At 38.1% G+C, this 19,963-nt stretch overlaps 1 protein-coding gene across 1 annotated transcript in view; it reads right to left on the reverse strand.

Annotated features, from left to right (window-relative positions):
- The window catches only part of LOC102230020 (potassium voltage-gated channel subfamily H member 8-like), a 176,542-nt gene that overhangs the window by 49,416 nt on the left and 107,163 nt on the right, over positions 1-19,963 (reverse strand). Inside the window, exons 2-3 of the mRNA XM_023337467.1 lie at positions 17,571-17,804; positions 11,161-11,295 (exon numbers count right to left, since the gene is read on the reverse strand). Coding sequence (XP_023193235.1) covers positions 11,161-11,295; positions 17,571-17,804 — 369 coding nt within the window. The remainder of the gene's footprint in view (positions 1-11,160; positions 11,296-17,570; positions 17,805-19,963) is intronic.

Genomic DNA, 19,963 nt, shown 5'->3' on the forward strand with positions numbered 1-19,963 from the left:
TGCAGTGTGGTTGTTTTTCACAGTGCGGGTTTTGAGAAATGTTCCTTGCTCTCTGTCCTTAGCTTCAAATTCTTTTCTTTTCCATGAAGGACGAGAAAAAAATCTTCATATGAATACATCTGAAGAGACAGAATGTTGTTAAAAACTTACAGATTGTATCCTCACTTATTTCAGAAAGGGAAACTCATAGATTCATCACAGATAGACATATTTCAAGCCTTTGTTTCTTGTAATTTTGCTGATTGAGGCATAAAAATAATTAAAAAAAATACTAAAAATAATAAATGGAAAATTAGAATACTAAATAAGATAAATAAAAAAGCATTATATAAAACATAAATGACAGGCTTCTGAAAACGATAGTAATTTCTGTGTACTCTGTACTCGTTTGCGGCTCCTTTTGCATGAATGAATACATCTGTGCAGGTGTGGAGAGGTCAGGGTTACAGTAGTTTTGTGTTTTTCATTATAGTTTAAGTTTATTTTGTTGTAACTTTTTGTCTAATTGAGTTAGTATTAATTAGTTTTTAGAGTGTGTTTGCTAGCTTTAGCTACCGTAGTTGTTATTAGTTAAATATTGCTTAGTTTTAGTTGAGTTTCTTTTAGTTCTATTAGTATAGCAATAGTTGCAGAATTCATAAAGGTCAGAGTATTATTGTGATTATGTATACTTCAATTGGATAATTAATACTCAACAGAAGATACCACTTTCTGCTCTTTCTCATTGAAATAAAAATATCTAGGACTTTTCACTAAGGTTATTGAACATGCTAATGTTTTCTGTAACATAAAGTGTTCTGACTTCTTAAAGTCCAGTATTTCATTTTCTCTACTGAAGGCTGTGTGTGTCCTGAGTGTCATAAAGCAGAGGCAGTTCAAGAACAAACAGTTAATTGTGTGTGTGTGTGTGTGTGTGTGCGTGCGTGTGTGTGTGGGTGTGTGGGTGTGTGTGTGTGTGTGTGTGTGTGTGTGGCACCAGTTGGCCCAGCTTGATTGTCTCAGTCATCTACTAGAAGCCAGAGTTCTGCTGGACGTTGTGTAGGTGGGGGTTAATTAGCTGGGGGCTGACATCCGTTGTTTGTTAAAAAAAATATGACAGAACACATGGAGGCTCAGAAACCTGCATTTAAATCCCACACTTAGTAAATGTTTCGGTTCAAAGTTGTCCAAGAAACTAAAGAAGGCATTTTATGTTAGATCTGTTTCAACTAATTCATTTATGTTATGCATCTGTTTTTTAAAAGTTTAAAAACTTCTCCAGACAGGAACTCAACCCCTGGTTGGATTTCCTCATCCTCGTATGCCATTGTTTTATGTAAGAGGTAAATGCATTTTGTACAAAGTTTCAGAGGTAACCATGGTAACTGTAGTCAGACAGTGCCTGGACAATGTGAGGCTATGGTTCAACGACTAAAAATATATTTTCCACCAACTTTTCAGCCACCTGCTTGTCTGATTATTGCATGTGGCCCCTTTACGTCGGCATATTGTGGATATGAAACGATGCATGCACCACTATGAATATACATAGAGCATTTTATAAAAGAAAAGAAGAAGATGATCACTTTTTACATGCTTTGCATGTTTAAAAGGACATTTATGTCATCATAGTTAACTAAAACTAATGAAATAAGGAAAACTGAAATTGAAAAAACATTTTCATTAATTGAAATAAATGAAAACGTAGAAAACTATAGCTAATATAACGCATTCATAAAATTAACTAAAACATTATATGTGTAATATTCTCCATTTTTGTGTTTGTGAATCTATTTATTTGAACTGATGAAATTTTCTGTTCTCCATAAGCCTCCTGGTGGCGCTAGTCCTCTAAACGGCGACAGCAAAAGTTGCTAGAAAACACCAGTCAGATGTTGTTCAACAGTAATCGAATCCATTTTTTGAAAATGGTATTTTCTGTTCCGTATCACAATAACAATATGATACTTTGACCTTTTTGAATTCTGCACCTAAAAATGAACCAAAGTATGAAAAAACTAAAACTACTACTAATAAAAACTAAACTGAAATGAAACAATATTTAACTAACAATGAATAAAAACAAGCGGACCCGTTTTTATAAATGGACTAAAACTAACTAAATTAGACAAACAAAGTCACAGTGGAATAAAACTAAACACCCAACATGACCTTTTTCATTTGACTTGTAAAACTGATTCTGTCACCAAATCATAACTTAATCATGTTAATCCACTTATTTTCTATTTTTAGTGGTATTAAGGTGTTCATTACATTAGGTCTGTTCCCCACTGTCCTAGAGTAGCAGGTAGAAATGTCAGCCAGAATGCTAACCCTTCGTCAGCCTGAGCTCCTTCTGGAGGAGGCTTGTTAGCCTGTAGCTCTGCTAAGCCTCCCGATCCTCTGGTTTCTTCAGGCATACCATTATTCTGGCTAGTTTTTTTTACTGAGGATAATGCAGTCTGGTGCAGTCTTATTATCTATGCTCCAAACACACTGTGTGTGTTTACAGCCTTTGTCACAGCAACAAGAACAACAACAACAAAAAAGAACAAACTTTTGGGAAATATTTCAGGCATATGTCAGCAGTTTCAAACTCTTGCTCACTGCTGCAAAGTGAGTGAAAACATGAGTGTTTTTGACTGAAACGATAAAATCTAAAAACATAATTTTAAAAATGTGTGCTGAAGCTAGCAGCTAAAGCTAATATTTCTCGCTTAAAGGCTCGCTTAGAGGCTGAGCTCCGCCTTCAAGGCGCAGCTCAGCCTCAGAGCAGCAGTTTCCAAGATTTCAAGTTTCCGAGCTTCTGCCTCACAGAGCAACCCTCTCCCATGACTCTCCCACTCAGTTCCTGTAGACTAGCCAGCAACAATTAGCAAACACCTGATGGAACATCAGCTGAGCTCATTATAGGAGCTACTTCTCAGTGATACGCTGGTAAAAACTTTGTTAAAGGTTCAATAGAGGAGCCATGTTGTGATGACTTCCTGAAGGCGGAGATTCAGAAAGAGCAGGAGTTTTCAAAGAGATAGAGGTCCAGTTTCAATGTGTTAAATCCAGAAGTAAAATTTCTCCTTAGTCATAGTTGATACAAGTAGCATTTTCATAACAACTGAAGTTGACGCAGTGACTTGATTATGCAATAAAATGGCACAATGTGGCTGGAAAACACTTAATACTGCTCCTTAAATGATTCATTATGAAGCATGTGACTCTGAACACTGATGTTAGAAATTGTGCAGGTCTTCAATTCGCTCTTAAAATGTCTAAGCACTTTCCTTTTGTGACATTTATTTAGTTCCCATGTTTCCAATGGTTTAGATTTGAAAATTGCCCAGTGATTAAAGGTGGGTGGTCAAATACAAGTCTTTTACTTCCAAGAATAAACTTCTAAAATACCTCTTTCCTAGATGAGAAGGTGTAAGCACTGGCTTGTTTGTTTTGCGTGTTTCTCTGATGGACTGGTAACCTGTCCAGGTCACTCCATGGCTTCAGGAAAATTGATTTAATAAAATATTTGGAAAATATCTTTTTTTAGTGGTTGTTACTTGAAAAGCACTGAGAAATCTGTCGATGGCTCGATCCAGCTCGTTCACAGCAACAAAACCTCAAAAATATGACCTTGTTTTAAATCAGTGAATGCATCGACTCCACTGGTCCGCTTCCACTAACCGATTTTCTTTATCCGCCGGAGACATTCATATATTTGAGGAGTGTTTTGATTATGAAATTATGAAAGAAGTCTGTGTCACTGAAGCGCATCACATCACAATCCCACCACGCTTAGTCCCGACTCCACATTTAAACACACTTCTCTTCAGAAGTTCCGGTCAATGCTCCCCTAAAGGCTGTTTTCTTTTTATTAGCTTCATTTGTGTTATTATGATGTTGTGACGATGCTGTCGACTCTCATGGCTGAATGACTTTAGATGGAGACATCCATTATTAATTCCATAAACAATGCATTGTGTTGAGCCGTAAACATTCTTCTTATGTACATGTGAGTCATTCAGTAGCATGAACAACCACGGCAAAAAACTTTAAAAGTCGGATTTCAGCGTAAAATTGTAATTGAGCATGAAGATCTGCTCCTTAGCTCTACACAGTGGTCAAACGAGAGTATTAAAAAAATGAAAGCGATTCTAAGAGCTTAGCGTGTGTTAGTTAAAATATGCTGATAGGTGGATTTGATTTTCCCCAGGCAAAGTTTTCATTCTTACAACTTCATGTTTAGCGATTCAGTCACAATAACCGGGCCAACGTTCTGGCTAAAGAAGGGAATGGTTCATTTTCCAAAATGTCAAACTGCTGCTTTCTGAAAAAAATATTAACAGACTAACATGGTAATAGATCTCTGCAGAATGGAGACGCGGGAAGCCGAGGTCTCAGGGTCATACAGCCCCTTCCTCAGCATCATTTTCTGCTGGGAGGTTAAGAACAAAGGAAGGATGACATGTTTGCTCTCTGTGGAGCAGATTGTCTTCATGGTGTGGAGTTCATGGACTATGTTCTGTCAGAGCATACAGCATGCCACAATGTGTGTGTGGGTGTGTGTGCGTGTATGTGTGTGTGTGTGTGACCATGCTGAAGGTAAAAGGTTTGTTAGTGCAGCTCTATGAACTGAACTAATTTAAATAACTGATAATTGCAGTTTCCTTCCTTGAGCTTTCTATTGCATTCTATCACATCTCAATGACAACCGCATTGTATTTTATTTAGATATCACTTGACAACACAAAGAAGTGCAAATTCATGAAGTGGAATAAAAATGACAAGTTATTTTTGCAAACCTGTAAAGTGTGGCATATGTTTGAATTATCCCCCTCTACTCTGATACCCATAAACAGAATTGGGTTGTGTAACTAGTTGCATTTACTCAGTTACATTTCCTTGAGTAACTTTTTTGAAAAAGTGTACTCTTAGAGGTATTTTTACTATGCTGTATTTTTTTGCTTTTACTTGAGTAATTTTATTATGAAATATCGCTACTTTTACTTGAGTGAAATTTCTGGTTTCTCTACCCACTGAATGAAAACCAAAGCAGTTTGTGTTAAAGTTTCAAAAGTTTTTGTTGAAAGAAACAGATTTGGAAAAACATTCTATTGCCACTTTTGCTACTTATATAAATTATTATCATTATTTGCTTCTTAAAATATCAAAATTTCCACTTAACTTTATATTTTTGGCCCGTCTGATGATGATTGAACGTTTTCTCAAATACTTTTACTTTTACTTGAGTTGTATGTTGAAGTATTGTTAATCTTAGGTCTTAATCTCAGTAAATCCAGTTGTTTCTGTTTCTGGCCTCAGAGTTTTTCCATTAGCTTAATGAAATATATTTCAGTCTGTGGTTGAAATATACGTGGAAAAGTATAAATATTTGCCAATATTTCTTCAACGCATTGTATTCCTCATTGATTTACTGTGAGGCCAGTTTCTCCTTTATTGTACTTTTTATGTTTAGCAGTCTTTATTTAAGCAGAGCAGTGTTTGTTCCCCCCTCTGTCCACATGTGTTTTTCCTCTCCCTTTTTGTTTCCTGCTCATGCTCGGCTCTCCATACCTGCTGAAACGAGAATCTGAGCTTAAGGTTCAGGAAGTGGGTCAAACAGATTGGGTTTTAATGCAATTATTTCTGCATCTGCAGAGCAACACTTTGAACCAAATCCAGTGGTGGCTGCTCCATATATGCAGATCAGAAAACATATATGTATATTTAAAAAAAAAAAAAAAGTACTATCAGTCTCAGTTTTCCTTACTAATGTGTGCCTATATTAATAACTTACACAACTCTTATTCAACAGTGAATTTCCACCGATATCATTTCTCTCCTGGTGTGATAGTCTAAAGAGTCCCTGCAGCTACACAGGCAAATTTGTGTGGTTGCTAAGGAAAAATAATAAATATTTAGCCAATCAGCATCACTGAATTTAATGACTCCGTGGTGCTGGAAGTTTAACCTCTGCTACAGAAAATGTGTGAAACGTTTGGGCTGCCATGGTGATAAAGTTGATGTAGACAGTAGAGGGGCAACTTTCTCCAATTTCATCATTTGAATGACGATACAGACGATTCTACAGATGCCAGGTTTGTTCCATCTTCCAGTATGTTTTATTAGTCATAGCCACCATGTTGCTCTGCAGTTCTCTGCTGTTTTGCCTTTTCTTATAATCAGTTATAAATATTATTATAAAATTTGTTCTTTGCTAATAATTACTTGTGAACTTTGCAGTGGCTTATATACAACAGTGTAATAGGGCCATTGTAGATAGAAATAAAAAGAAAGAAGAGTAAATTTCCACCGAAATGCTCCTCACTCACTTCAGCTCCTCCTTATACTACAGTATATCACAGTGGAATGACTATCTAATCCAGCAAACATCAGAATATCAAACAAACATTATAACACCAGCAGAAATGTTCTTGTTTTTTCTAGAAAATTTTTTCATGGAAATTTACTCCTCCCTTTCTTTTCCACCTCATTTTAGTTTGTAGTGTGGTGAATTAGCTTTACATGTGGAATGTCTGAATCTGATCCCAATTATCAGCTCAGAGCCTCAATAATGACTCTTTAAAGGGGCAGTATTATGTGTTTTCCTGGTTACATAGTGTCATTTTATAACATAAAGTAGTTATGTTACCTTCAGTTGTTACAAACATGACTTAAAAGAAGTTTTAATTCATAATTTAACACCTTGAAATTTGTCCTCTGTCTCTTTAAAACCTCCTGCTCTTTCTGAAACTACGCCTTCAGGAAGTCATCACAACATGGCTCCTCTGTTTACCCTTTAACATCATTTTTACCAGCCTTACACTGAGTAGAAACTCCTATAATGAGCTCAGTTGACGCACAGTTCCCCCAGGTGTTTGCTAATTGCTGCTGTCTAGTCTGAAGGAGCTGAGTTGGAGGCTTCGGGGGAGGGCGGCTCTGTGAGGCGAAAGCTTGGAAACTGTAGCTCAGAGGAGGAGCTGTACCTCTAAGGCGGAGCTAGGTTCACCCAGGCATTTTGCACAGCTGAATAGTTGCCATGGGAGATTAATGGATTTTTCAAACATGCATGAAAGAATCAAAGTAACACTGCAGGTGTGTTTTTGATGAGTGAATAACATTACAACGTACAATGTAAGGCTCAATTTTACATAATACTGGCCCTTTAAAAAGGCGAATAAGTTAACACAGAGTTGACGTTTCAAACTGAGGATGAGCACAAAATATCTGTAACTAAGAGAAGAATATTCAGGAAGAGGAGCAGGACAGTCTGTAACATTCAAAACAACATTGGTGAGTAAAGTAGGTGCAATGCTGCTGAAATGTAGCACTTCATTTTATTATACCTTAGAGCTAACTAGTTTTTAATGAAATATGTATCATTAATTTTAGGACTATAAAGTATTAGACTGGGAGTTGGTGATGGTCGATGATCAGTATCAAGGAGCAAAATATCTTTATATAGAGATATTCATACCTAATATGCAAATTTCTGCATGATGGAAACACTGCCTGCATAAAAACACTTATTAAAGTGAAAACTCTTGAAGTGTAGCATGGAGGTTCAGGAAATACTGAACACATTTCTTGGGGTCTTACACTGTTTCCGTGGAGACCCTGCACACTCTAACACAAACACACGGCTTTGCATAATTGGGACCTCTACCCTGCTTCCACACAGGTACAAGAGAGAAACACACTAAATCATTCAAAACAACTGCAGGCAGCAAGAACTGTTGAAGGTCAGTCAATGTTGTTCACGCCAAGAAAAATACAACAAAGCAAAAAAAGAATTCACAAAATAGATGAATGCAGCTAAATCTGGTTATAGACGAACTCATGGCCTACAGACACAAGCAGCTGATGATAGATGGGAACCAAACTTCTGAATGGCTTTCATCAAATTGTTAGCAAAAAAACACATCCATACATACAAACACAGCTGTAATATGACTAACCTACAGGAGAAGCAAAAACTGGCCCTACAAATTAAACTAACAGTTAACAAAAACACCTGAGCTTAACTAAGCTGTTCATTTAGGCCAGAGTTTTTCAAAGTGGAGGGAGGGGGCGCTAGAGGGACCTCAGGAATTTGGAGGTAAGATTAAAAAAAACAAATGGCCAAAAAAAGAGATTGGAATCCAATATATTTTTAAATCATAAATTTTACTATTTTTAATATGTAACCTGTTTTTCAATTATTATTGTAAAACATAATTTAAAATAATGGAGATAGAACATAGAAATAGTCCTTCTAGTCCCACTGAGGAGAAATTCAGGAAAATGTTATTTCTGATGCTCATCTTTCTGATTGGCTGCCATGAAGCTGCTCCCACAGCTAGCATAGCTAGCATAGGTGACAAGCAGGAAATGGAAAAGTTTGCGACAAGAAACCGTTCAGCGGCCCTGCTGTGGAGGACACTGCTGCTAAAAACCCCTAAACTGTAGAGATTAAATAAAAATGGATGGGATTAATATCAAAATATTACAGATTTTCTCATCAAAAGAGGGGATAGTGGTGGAAATTGTTATCTGGTAAAACATTCAAAATCAGATTAATAAAGTCGTAATATATTACCTGATAAAACTTTCCACCACAGAACTTGTTGCTGAGTAAAACCAGAAGCTATGAGGCGTCATTTCTGCTAAACGAATGTTATAGTTATTGGATAGTAAATAAAAGTGGCATGATTCAAACCACCGGTTTTTCTATCTCAAATGTTCCTCTAGGAAAATTGAAACCCTTCACAACCTCACCCACACGAGGATGCAGAGCAGACAGTCATCAAGACAGCTGGAAAGTTTGGGGCAGATAAACTTCATTGTACAAGAAGCTGCTCATAAAACGCCTCATTTGCAGAATTCACAACAACAACAACAAATTCATGTACTGGACGTTCAAGCTGAGGATGGGTTCCTCTGCTGCTAATTAACTCACATAATTCTCCACGGTAATTTAAAACGTGGCTCCCCTCCTCAGTCAGCGTCTGGATTATCGCATTTCAGAACGAGGAAGCTCCTCGTCTGAATGCTTACAGTGCAGCATGTGCATTTCATTTAGGGAAGTCATTTGCATTCATCAAGCGTTCAAATTGACAGAGTCGCTTGTTCAATCAGGGTGAGACGTACAGTGGGAGAAGACTGATTAAAATTATTAATGGATGGCTAATTGTTGTTTGCTTACTTTCCTAATAACCTGAGAGCTGAAGGGCAAAGTGTTTCATGCTGCAGATTTCCTCCATGCGGATAGAAAATTATTATCATAGCTTACAGAGGCTGATTTACATTCTTCAGAATCCAAGTGTAGCTGCCTTTCATCCTGGTTTCCTTTGTTTGTCCTTTCTGCGAGCTGCGTGGCTCTGTTTGGAACGTTTTATTCATCTTATAAATATTTTCATGATATGCAGCCATGTTTACATCAAGAATATGAGAGTTGGAAAGCTCATCCATGAACAAGTGATGTTCTTAAAGCCCAGTAGGTTACATTCTGTTGTGGAAAGATTATCACCACAGGTGTCGAACACTTAACACTTAAGAAAAAAAAAACTTTATAAACTTAACACAATAAAAGGCAATGAAAATGACTCCAGATGCACTTGCTGCACCGGAGTTCACACGGCAACTGTAAAACTTTGATTGCCTATAAGACTGAGTCATAAAAACCACATTAATTACTACGACGGTTAGAATTACTCTGCTAATTAAGGAACTGCTGAACAAGATCCTAAACTGTCTCCCTAAACTGCTCATATTCGTTTTTGCACATTTTCTCACATTAAATACACAAACCGTATTGTGTTTTATTGGGATTATGTTATGTGCAAATATGCACAAATTAGTGCACATTTGTGAAGCGGAAAGAACATGACCCATGTATTTGTAGATCCTGAGGTTTTTCTACATTATTTTCTGATTGTTGGGTAAATTGTAGAAAGCACATCTCTGTCTGCTCTCCTCGCGAGAAACAAAGAATCTAACTCTCTTGTCTTTCCTGTGTTTGTTTAATAGGTATTTAGACCTGACACTGATCATCCCTGATTGGCTGGCACACGTTTTACTCTGGAATTGCTTATTCAAAACCTTCCACTATAACCACTCAATACCTAACCAAAGCCCAAAGTGTGTCTTAAAATTCAAAGCATTAATTTTGTCATTTATTGAAACAGATCATCTAGCTGCATTTCCATAAAATTGAGCAAATTGAAAGTGAGACAATAAATTAGCTTAATGCAAACATAAAGTGTTGAGTTTTTATCTTTTATTTTTTAGCCATATCGAAACAGATGTATTGTGCAAAACTGTAATGGAAACACTTTTATCGCGTCACACGAGTCACATGACCAACAGCTGGATGTTCTTCATGGGAAAAACCATGAAGAATAAGAAGGCAGGAAGTGGAAGGAGGATGATGGTTTGTTTTTGTTTTGCCTTCTGTAAAATGGCCGACTACAGTTCCACCAAAACACCCGAGTAGGCGGGGCTTGTCGCTTCAAACCCTGAATGAAATGCCAACGTCTCCTCTGATTGGCTGATAGATGATGAGCGTTAACACTATGAAAAAACTATGACTATAAATGATGTAAGTGTTGACATCCTCCGCTGCCATCATATGTAATCACTTATCAATGGATACCAGCTGATGCAGTTTGCATTGCAGCATCATTTGGAGCCAGTAATCACTTTTGTACATTTGTACATCTGACAACAATTCCATGTTTGAGCAGTAAACACTAAAATCAAAACGATTGCCTTTGGCCTTTACAATAAATGGCTGGTTTTTAGATTGATAATTGTGTGTGTTGTTAAAATGAAAACCAACAGAAAATTAAAATGAGTATAGATCCATAACATTTTGAATAAAATTCTATTTGTATAAATATAATTTTTTTATTTTATTTACCAAAATCAAAAAAAAAATATTTTGGATTTTTTTATTTATTTTTTTATTTTTTTACAATTTTGAAATAAAAAACCAAAACAAAAAAAAATGTTTTATTTTTCCAAAATAAAGCAAAAATGTTCCAAAATAACTCTTGAAAATGTTTTCCATGTGGTCGCTCTGATTCCATGAGATAAAGATTGTTTGTAAGGCCCGAGTCTCATATGACAAGTCAAAGTTAAATCCTGAGTCTCTACAGTGCAAGTCAAAGCCAGTCTGAGGTTATTTTTGGACATGTGTTATTATTCACTCACCGGTTTCAGGCCCCTGCTCTGGATCCTGCTCCATCTTCTTGTCGGTTATGTCTTTGTGGGACACGAGGAACAGAACCACCTCTCCTTTCTCGTTCTTAATGGGCACGATGTCCAGCAGACACCAGAACTTTGTACCTGGAAGGAGAACTCACAGTGAGCTCATGTTCATAGGGGATGTACAGCAATGTTGGCGGGCTAATTAAAGTCACGCTGATCTCACCAAACTTTCCAGAAGTCATCTTCTCTGTCTCTCATTAATGTGACAGTGCAATCTACCGGTGAAATCTCCTGTCAAAGTGATTCCTTGAGACGCTGCTGAATGTTATTATGTGCCACTCATTATTTGAAGGTGTTCATTGTTCAGTTAGTGTTCCGAACGCCACAGGACATCTCAGAATAAATAAAATAAATTTCATTGAATCAGAGACAACAATTTGTTTTTTCTTCATCGTGATTCATATTCAACAGAACTTTGAAACATTACAAAAATCTTTTAGCTTGCAGCTGTTGTTTTCCTGGATCATGCCCCCCCTCCAAATTAAATTGAAATACATTTTTGAATTTCTTTTAACCAATAATCAACTGACCAATGACCAACTGAATTTAGCTTTAGAAATGATCGGATTCCACGTGGAAAAGGAATTAAATCAGGATTTAATTAGAACGTTTCATCTGGAAAGGAAATACAACCTAAGTTGTTTTTGGATTCTCGACAAAATATTCCGTTTTTGCTTTTATTGTTCAAAATACGCAGAACATCCTGTACAATAACGCATATGATGTTTCCAACTCACTTAACTGAACATCAGTCAAAAATCATTCATGGCAAAAAAATAAATAATCGAGAATCGAGATTTTTGGTAACTTTTTACAACTATAAATAACAAGAGACATAAATTCCTCTGAGCTTTTAAAAGGATTTTGATGTTTTACCAGAATGTGCTTTTATTACTCTATCAGATTAAATGTGTTGTTCTGAATGCATTTAAAACACATATATCCATCCATCCATTTTCTAATACCCTTGTCCCTAGTGGGGTCAGGAGGTTCTGGTCTATCTCCAGCTACGTTCAGGGCGAGAGGCGGGGGTCACCCTGGACAGGTCACCAGTCTGTCACAGGGCAACACAGAGACAGACACACAACCATGCACACACACACTCACACCCAGTGAGAATTTAGAAAGACCAATTAACATAACAGTCATGTTTTTGGACTGTGGGAGGAAGCCGGAGAACCCGGAGAGAACCCACCATGAACAGGGAGAACATGCAAACTCTGTGTAGAAAGACCCCGGGTACCAACTGCACCACTGTGTATATACTGTATATATATACATACATATATGCAGTTGTAATTTTGCTGAATTAGAAATGCTATGCATTATGCTGAATAAAATACTAAAAATGACATTACATTTTCACCAGGAGAAAAGCTCTGCTTCCTTTTTATAGCTTCACCTGCAGCCCACCTGCTCCCCAAGGTGCATTGTGGATAATGAGAAACCCCAAAACTTAAAACCAGAGAACATTTTGTCAGGTTAAAGGCATACGAGGGAGGAGGGAGAGAACGAAGGAAACAGCTTTGTCTGGGCTCCAGCTACCAGGGCAGCGGCTCCAAGGATAATTTAAATCTTATCCTGGCAGGTGTTTATGCAGGTCTTAGCCTCGTAGATAAGAACATTTGCATTCACAAAGAAGACAAACCTGTCAGAAAGGTGCCGGAATACAAAATTACAAGAAACAAAGAGGAGCAAAATGTGGGATTTTCAGCTTATTCAGCTAAATTTGATCCAGTATGAGTGGAGACATTCAATCTGAACAGGCCAGAAGAGCAGGAGCTTATCTCAGATGTGAACAAGTTTTTCTCTTTAATCACATTTGATCTATGTTAGAGAACAGTAGCTCTGTTATCTCTAGGTGATTTGTATCTTGTCTCAAATTTTTAGTTGCAGAAACAAAGAAAACTCTTTAATTTATTTAGATTTTGTCACATTGTATCCACAGAGTTGTATTTAATTGGGATTGTATTTGATAGACCAACACAAAGTGGTAACAAATAATAAAGTAAATGAAAACGCTGCATGGTTTTCAAAGATTTTTATGAATGAGAATCAGGAAAGGGTGGTGGTACATAATCAAACTCAATGAAAGTAAAGGAAAAAAACAACATTTTTGTATAACCGTATTAGTTCTGTGAACGCTTCAGAGCGAGGAACACAGCTGAAGTTTAAAGCAGAGTTAAGATGATAAAACATATCAGTTATGTCATTGTGTCAATTAGCGAGAGTTGATAAACAGATGAATGAAGCCAAATGCAGGGTTAAAAAACAACAACAAAAAAAAAACTAATAGAGGTGCCAAAAGACCTGGAGAACAGACGGGGCAGTGTCAATATGACTATTTAGAGGTTCAGAAATAAAGCCAATTCCGAACGTATGGCAAGACATTTTAAAGAAGTGTGATTTTTATGGACGGTTTCCAGTGAATCTATCCAAGGTTTACAAAGAATGTGCAAAACCTCTGTGGCTATATGTGCAAAGCTGTTAGCAATGAACCCCAAAATATATGCAGCTGTAACTGAAAGTGGTTCAAGAAAGTGACCAATCCGAGGAGTCCTGAAAAAAAAGGTGCATGCCACACATTTCAATTTTTGATTCAACATTTGAAATCCTTGGATCATTTCAATTTCACCTCACAATTAAGCTCCTTCACTAAGAATCCCACATTCCACAGAGTGAAGTCATTTCGCAGCGTCATTTTAAAGTCTGATAATGGAGACCTTGGTGGTGCATAAGAGATGGCAGTGAACATATTAATGTGGAAATGATTTCCCTGGACATCACGTACTCCGAGCAATTCTTGTGGGTGAACAGGATGATTTTAATCACTACAGAGAGCCGAAGGTATAATGAGACCATCATCATCATCATCCTACAGATGGATGAAAACCTGCGTTCTAGGACTGAAATCTCCTAGACAGAGGAGATTTCCTCTCTCTTCACACTTCTGAGGACTGTAAAGATTGTGGTTTAGAATTTTGCAATCTGCCATACCACACAGTAGCTGCATTTCCATTAAGCATAGAATTGCGTAAATTGAAATTACGCAAATAAATTTCCTTAAAAGAAACATGGCAATTTTGGAAAAAACTCACATTTTTCTATGGAAAAAATTTTGTGCTAGGATGAGTTGTTTTTTCAGCTGTATTGAAGTTGATGTATTTTGCAAAACTAAAATGGAAAAAACTTTTTCTTTTACATCACACAAGTCACGTGATCAACAATTGGACGTTACCACTGGTGAAAACAAAGCTCTCACAGCATCACACTTCAGAAAATGCTGTGCCATTCCAACACGTTGAATCCATAACTCGCCGACTCCAATTTCCCCACAATGCCGCTTACCGCTCACAAGTAGGCGGGGCTTGTCGCTCCAACCCCTGAATGAGATGCTGACGTCTCCTCTGATTGGCTGAACTAGCATGTCATGTAACTGCTTACATGACGTTTACATGACTTATTGTATAATAAACTTATTCAAGCGTGATTCTAATTTAATTTCTTATTTAATGAAAATGCCGCAATTGCAAAATTGTCTTTCCCCCATTATGGGAACATTGACAAAATTGTACAACTTCCCTTGGGGAACATGGCGACTACATTATTTGAGAAGAAAAACTACAGGGACATAAAAAGCTCCTCAGCTTGTGTTGGTAGCAGTTAGCCAAGGGTCTGCTCAGAGCAACGAGAAAACTCCTGCTGGTTTATCTGACCTGTCAGAGGAAAACAGTTGAATTTGGTTCAAGGCCTTTCACAGATCAAAGGTCAGACATCAAAGCGATGAAGAATTCATCATCATTCGTCTACAGCAACATTGCTGCCAATCAGCGAGTGGAGAAACAGACATTTTCTACAGAATTAAAATGATTTCATGAGGATGTCTGTGTGGTCCTCAGAGCTGTTTAACAACATTCACACTTTAAATGAGGCAGGACTTCATTTTTCACTCCCCCAGGCTTCGGTTGTCCTGTTTCCCTAAATCACAATCTGCTCTCTGGTTTCTTGCAGAGATCTCGACTTAAATAGTATGAGTATGTTATTATTTATATACCGTATATCTTAATTATGTCTGAGTTGCAATGTCGCATCAGTATTCGATCTGCCAATTAGTTTCTTTAAATGTTAGAAGTTATAATTTTAAACCATAGAAAGAAAAGAAAAAAAAACTCAGTTAATAGTAATTAGGGTTGCTCTCCCGGAATTCCCTTTTGCAGATTTTATTTTCAACAAATTTACACTTCTGAAAGGGGAAATAAAAAGTTTGAACATGATTTGGATTCTGCACATGAACACGTCTCTCACTAATAACTCGGGGCCAGTTACAAAGAGCAGATTTCTCAGAAGGAGCGTGTGGAGGAGAATCCCTAAAAATAGAGTCCTTGGTAAAGGAACAGCTTCAAACTCTTCATGCTTCTTCTGTGGAGATATTTTCACTTTTACCAAGAAACAAATGATAAAAATCATTAAAAAAAAAGAAAAACAAAATGTAATGTGTTAGATCCATGGCTTCTCCTTAAGCATTTCCAGAGCTTCTGCTTTTTATCTACTGATACTCTTATTCCATTTAACAGCTTATCCTCTGATTTACTCTGATTACACAGCTTTTGCCTTTTTGTTCTTGTTAATCAGGTTTTTTGTAAACACCTCAAGTACAAAATGGTACAATCTTTGCAAAATCCTTAAAGGACAAACACTAAATTCAAAAATATCATCTAAAATTGCTAATAATCCAACACATATTGTACGTGAAAACAGAATTCCTGCACTTCCTGAGGACTGCCTTGGACAGAAAACATTTTATTCAGTGAGCTGTTTAGGTGTGGAGTATGCTGTTATATCACAGGGTTCAAAGCTGTCATTTCTTGTCTTCCCGTCCTTATTTTCACCAAATATAAAACTACTCTGGAAGTGGGAGAATCAGTAGTAATTAGTCCTTGACTGGCTTTGTCATTAAAAGCAAATTTCCATCAGAAAATCGATACAGTAGCTATGCCATATTGATTTTTTGCTTTTTGTAATTCATTTGAACTGTTTCTTTTTATCAGAAGCGGCGTGATTATGCGACATAAAACTGGAAGATTTTAAGAAGTGAAAAGTTGGCTACTAAATTTTGAATTTATTGTGAATTTCCTCAAAAGGAACGACTCAACATTTCGTTGTTTTAACTATTTAAACAGACAGTTCTAAGTATTTTTTGTGGAGTCTCCCGTGTTTAAGCTATTGGTGAGTGGCTGTGGTGTCTGTACACCTTACAAAAAAAATCCCATGAAATTCACATGTGAAACTCATTGGGAAATGCACATGTGCTTCACACAAATGTTCACATGTGAATGACATGTGAATGACATGAATCACATCTAAAATCACATGTGTACATGTGGTTTTGGAACGTTTCATGGTAGAAACCCATGCGGTTCCCATGTGGTATCACATATTTCCACATCTGTATCAAATATAACACATGTGATACACATGTGTAGCCCATGTATATCACACAGGCTACACATGTGATGCACCTGTGTACCACATGGTTTCATGTGCATCATGTGTGTATCACATGTTTTCCCACGTGCATCACATAAAACATGTGTGAAATGTTGTATATGTGATACACATGTGGGAAACACATGAGACACATATAAAACATGTGCATCACATTTTATCTCACATTTGAAAATATTTGAGACAGTAAAACATGATGCCCATGTGAAACATGCATCACACGTGTGGCACATGTGCTAGACATGTATCCCATTTGTTACATAAAATATGTGAAGCCCATGTGTATCGCAAGGAATGCACATTTGAAACACATGCGTCATGTGTGGAACTGTCATGAGTTGTGGTTTGTAGTCGGTGAGGACAGGACGCGGTGGGTTGTAGTGATAATGTTGATTTAATGACAAACACACAGGAGAACAGAAATCCAGGTGAGCAACGAGGCAAGGAAACGCAGACACTGGCAGGTAACCTGGGGGTTACAGGACACTAGACACATGACACAACAAGGATCCGACAGGAAGCAGGGGATGCGGGTGGGACTAAATACACACGAGGTCATCAGGGAACACAAGACACAGCTGGGAGCGATCAGGGGCAGGCAAGACGACACAGGGACTAAATTGCCACACAGAAAACCAAATCCTCACAGAAACACGTGAAATAGTTGAACATATGTGCAATTACAAAATAATGGAAACCATGGATCACATGAAGAAAATACTTGATCACATGTGAAACATGGGAACCACATGTGATCATAAACACATCCAGGATGAACACAGAAGGGGTTGAAGTGACTCTCCGTGTTTCTGCTGACGGATCCAGAACTCTGCAGGTTCTGGTCTCACCTTCCTTCTTGTAGAACACCAGCTCCGTTTTGAACTCCCTCCTGTCGTCCAGCGCTCCTTGGATCTGGGCCGTGGAGCGGTCGCTGGTTTCCGGGCCGTACAGGAAGTGACAGGCGCAGCTCTTCTGCATGAGCTCGGCGCGGGCGTAACCGGTGAGCTCGCAGAAGCCGTCAGAGCAGTAGACGATGGGGTACAGGGACTGGACCTGGGCGTTCCCCAGGACAAAGTTACTGTCTGTAGAGGACAGACAGGAGAGCGGTCAGAACAGCGGCCAGATTACACTCATACAGAGTGTTGTGCAACACGATAGACATGGGACACCGATATGTCAAAATTTTAATAAAATAAAGATGATTAGGGGCTTGAGTTTAGTGGGAAGAAACTTTTCATTTTCTGACTACATCGGTGTTAGTAACTAGGTATAAACTAGTAGTAGTTAAAAGCCAAGTATGAGAACAAGTGCTTACATTTAAGAACTTGCTGGCGACTAAATGTCAATACACTCCTAACAATCAACTTAAAAATAGTTTATTTTTGCTAGTTTATCAAAAATGTATCCTGCATATTATTCAATATTTCACAAATCAAGTTGTAAATAGTCTGCTATCAGAGTGGAGTAATCCAGTCCAGGTCTGACGTGTGTAAGTATTTTAGTTTTTAAACTAAAGCAGATTAAAGACACTCGAGGCAGAGAAAAATTGGGTGGAAGCGCCCTTTAGCTGTAGCTCATTTAAGTGCAAACTAATAGGAAACTAAAGGTGTGTGAAGCTTCATGTTTTTGTGTCAACCTCATACTTAGTAAATACAGGACAAGTATCGCTGATACCGATGCTTTTTATCGTTTACGTTTGACATATGACCTTTCGGCTCGGATGAACAGTTACAGAGGACTGCAGGATGAAGTGATGCAACAAACACAACAGTTTTCTACATGCATCCATCAGCTTTTCAGCCATTCAGAATTGGTTATTTCAGGGTTTTTTTTCTTCCGATTTTTGTCAGCAGCGAACCCCAACATGTAACAATACTGCAAGTTTTTTGGACTCTTTCTAAAACTAGAGGCCCAATAACAATGGTGGTGAACTAAAAATTCAGAAGTGGGTCTGCACGCTTCCAAAGCTAAAGATTTGTTCAGAACCAATACCATGAAATCCGACTGAGGTACATCAAAGACATTTTTCTGTTTTCTGCACACACACACACAAGCATAAAAAAAAACAAACGTATTTGCTCGTCAAATATTTTTATTCCCTGCAGGTTGAATCTCACAGCAATCAGAGAACTCAAACACGGAGACACAAAGAAATCCTTAATCCGAGCACTGGGCTCATTTTTTACTCAAACGTGAAGAGCCGAGGCGGCCCGCTGGAGGCTCGGGAGATGGCTAACAAGAATTGATCGGGTGAAGTAAACATGACAAGAATCATCACAAAACCGCGTGAGCTTTCTTTAATTGATGCCACCAGTGGCTCATGTGTCCGCCCTCCGGTTACAATCAGGCAGGAACACACGCTGTTTACTGCCTTCAAACACATTCTGGCCGTTAATCAGCGTTCTCCTGACAAAATGTGTGTATGCACACGCATGTAGATGTCAAGAGGAACATTTTTGCCCTGCTGCATATTCAGTTTGCGGCTCCGGGCATCCAGATGAGCGAGCGCTCCTGAAAGGGACAATCTATTATGTTGTGCTCTGTCGTTCTCATCGATCCATCAGCGCCGAGGGCCCGTAAGAACACATATTAAATATCTGATGGCTTTTCACAAGTTGTGTGCGTGTGTGTGTGTGTGTGTGTGTGTGTGTGTATGTGTGTGTGTATGCCTTGAGCTCATTAGAGAGCTTCAAATGAAGTGCTGAGGAAAGGAACTCATCAAAGGAGCATAAAAAGATCATCCTAAGATCACATCAACGCACAGTGAAGAGGGAACCAGTGCAGATGTTGGCTGAAACCCCAAGTTAATAGCGTGTAATATCCTTCGGACCATCATCAGTCACTCAAGCAACCATTACACAATCCATATCAGCTAATTACTCCTGTGTTTGAAACATGAACCTTTCCTCCCCTTCCTGCTCTGTTGTTTTTTTTTGTTCTCCTGTTTTCTCCTAAGAGAGGATCACCTTTCTGCTTTACTTTCTCCTCCACTGGGAATCAGTGCTGATGTCACCGGATACCCAGAGGTCTGGATGTGCTACGGGAGTGTACAGTACTCAGGGTCCCACGCCTGGCAGCATTTCCCAGTAAAACTACCAGCACCTGGAACTGCACACCAACAGGTGACAGGCTGGCCGTCCAACCTAATATGTACAGCAGAGGTGAGCGATACTATTATAATATCGATTCGATACCAAATAAGTACAGGGACAGTATCGCCAACGCCGATACGTACCGATAT

This window comes from Xiphophorus maculatus, chromosome 7 (genome assembly GCF_002775205.1).
Source record: "Xiphophorus maculatus strain JP 163 A chromosome 7, X_maculatus-5.0-male, whole genome shotgun sequence".
NCBI lineage: Eukaryota > Metazoa > Chordata > Actinopteri > Cyprinodontiformes > Poeciliidae > Xiphophorus > Xiphophorus maculatus.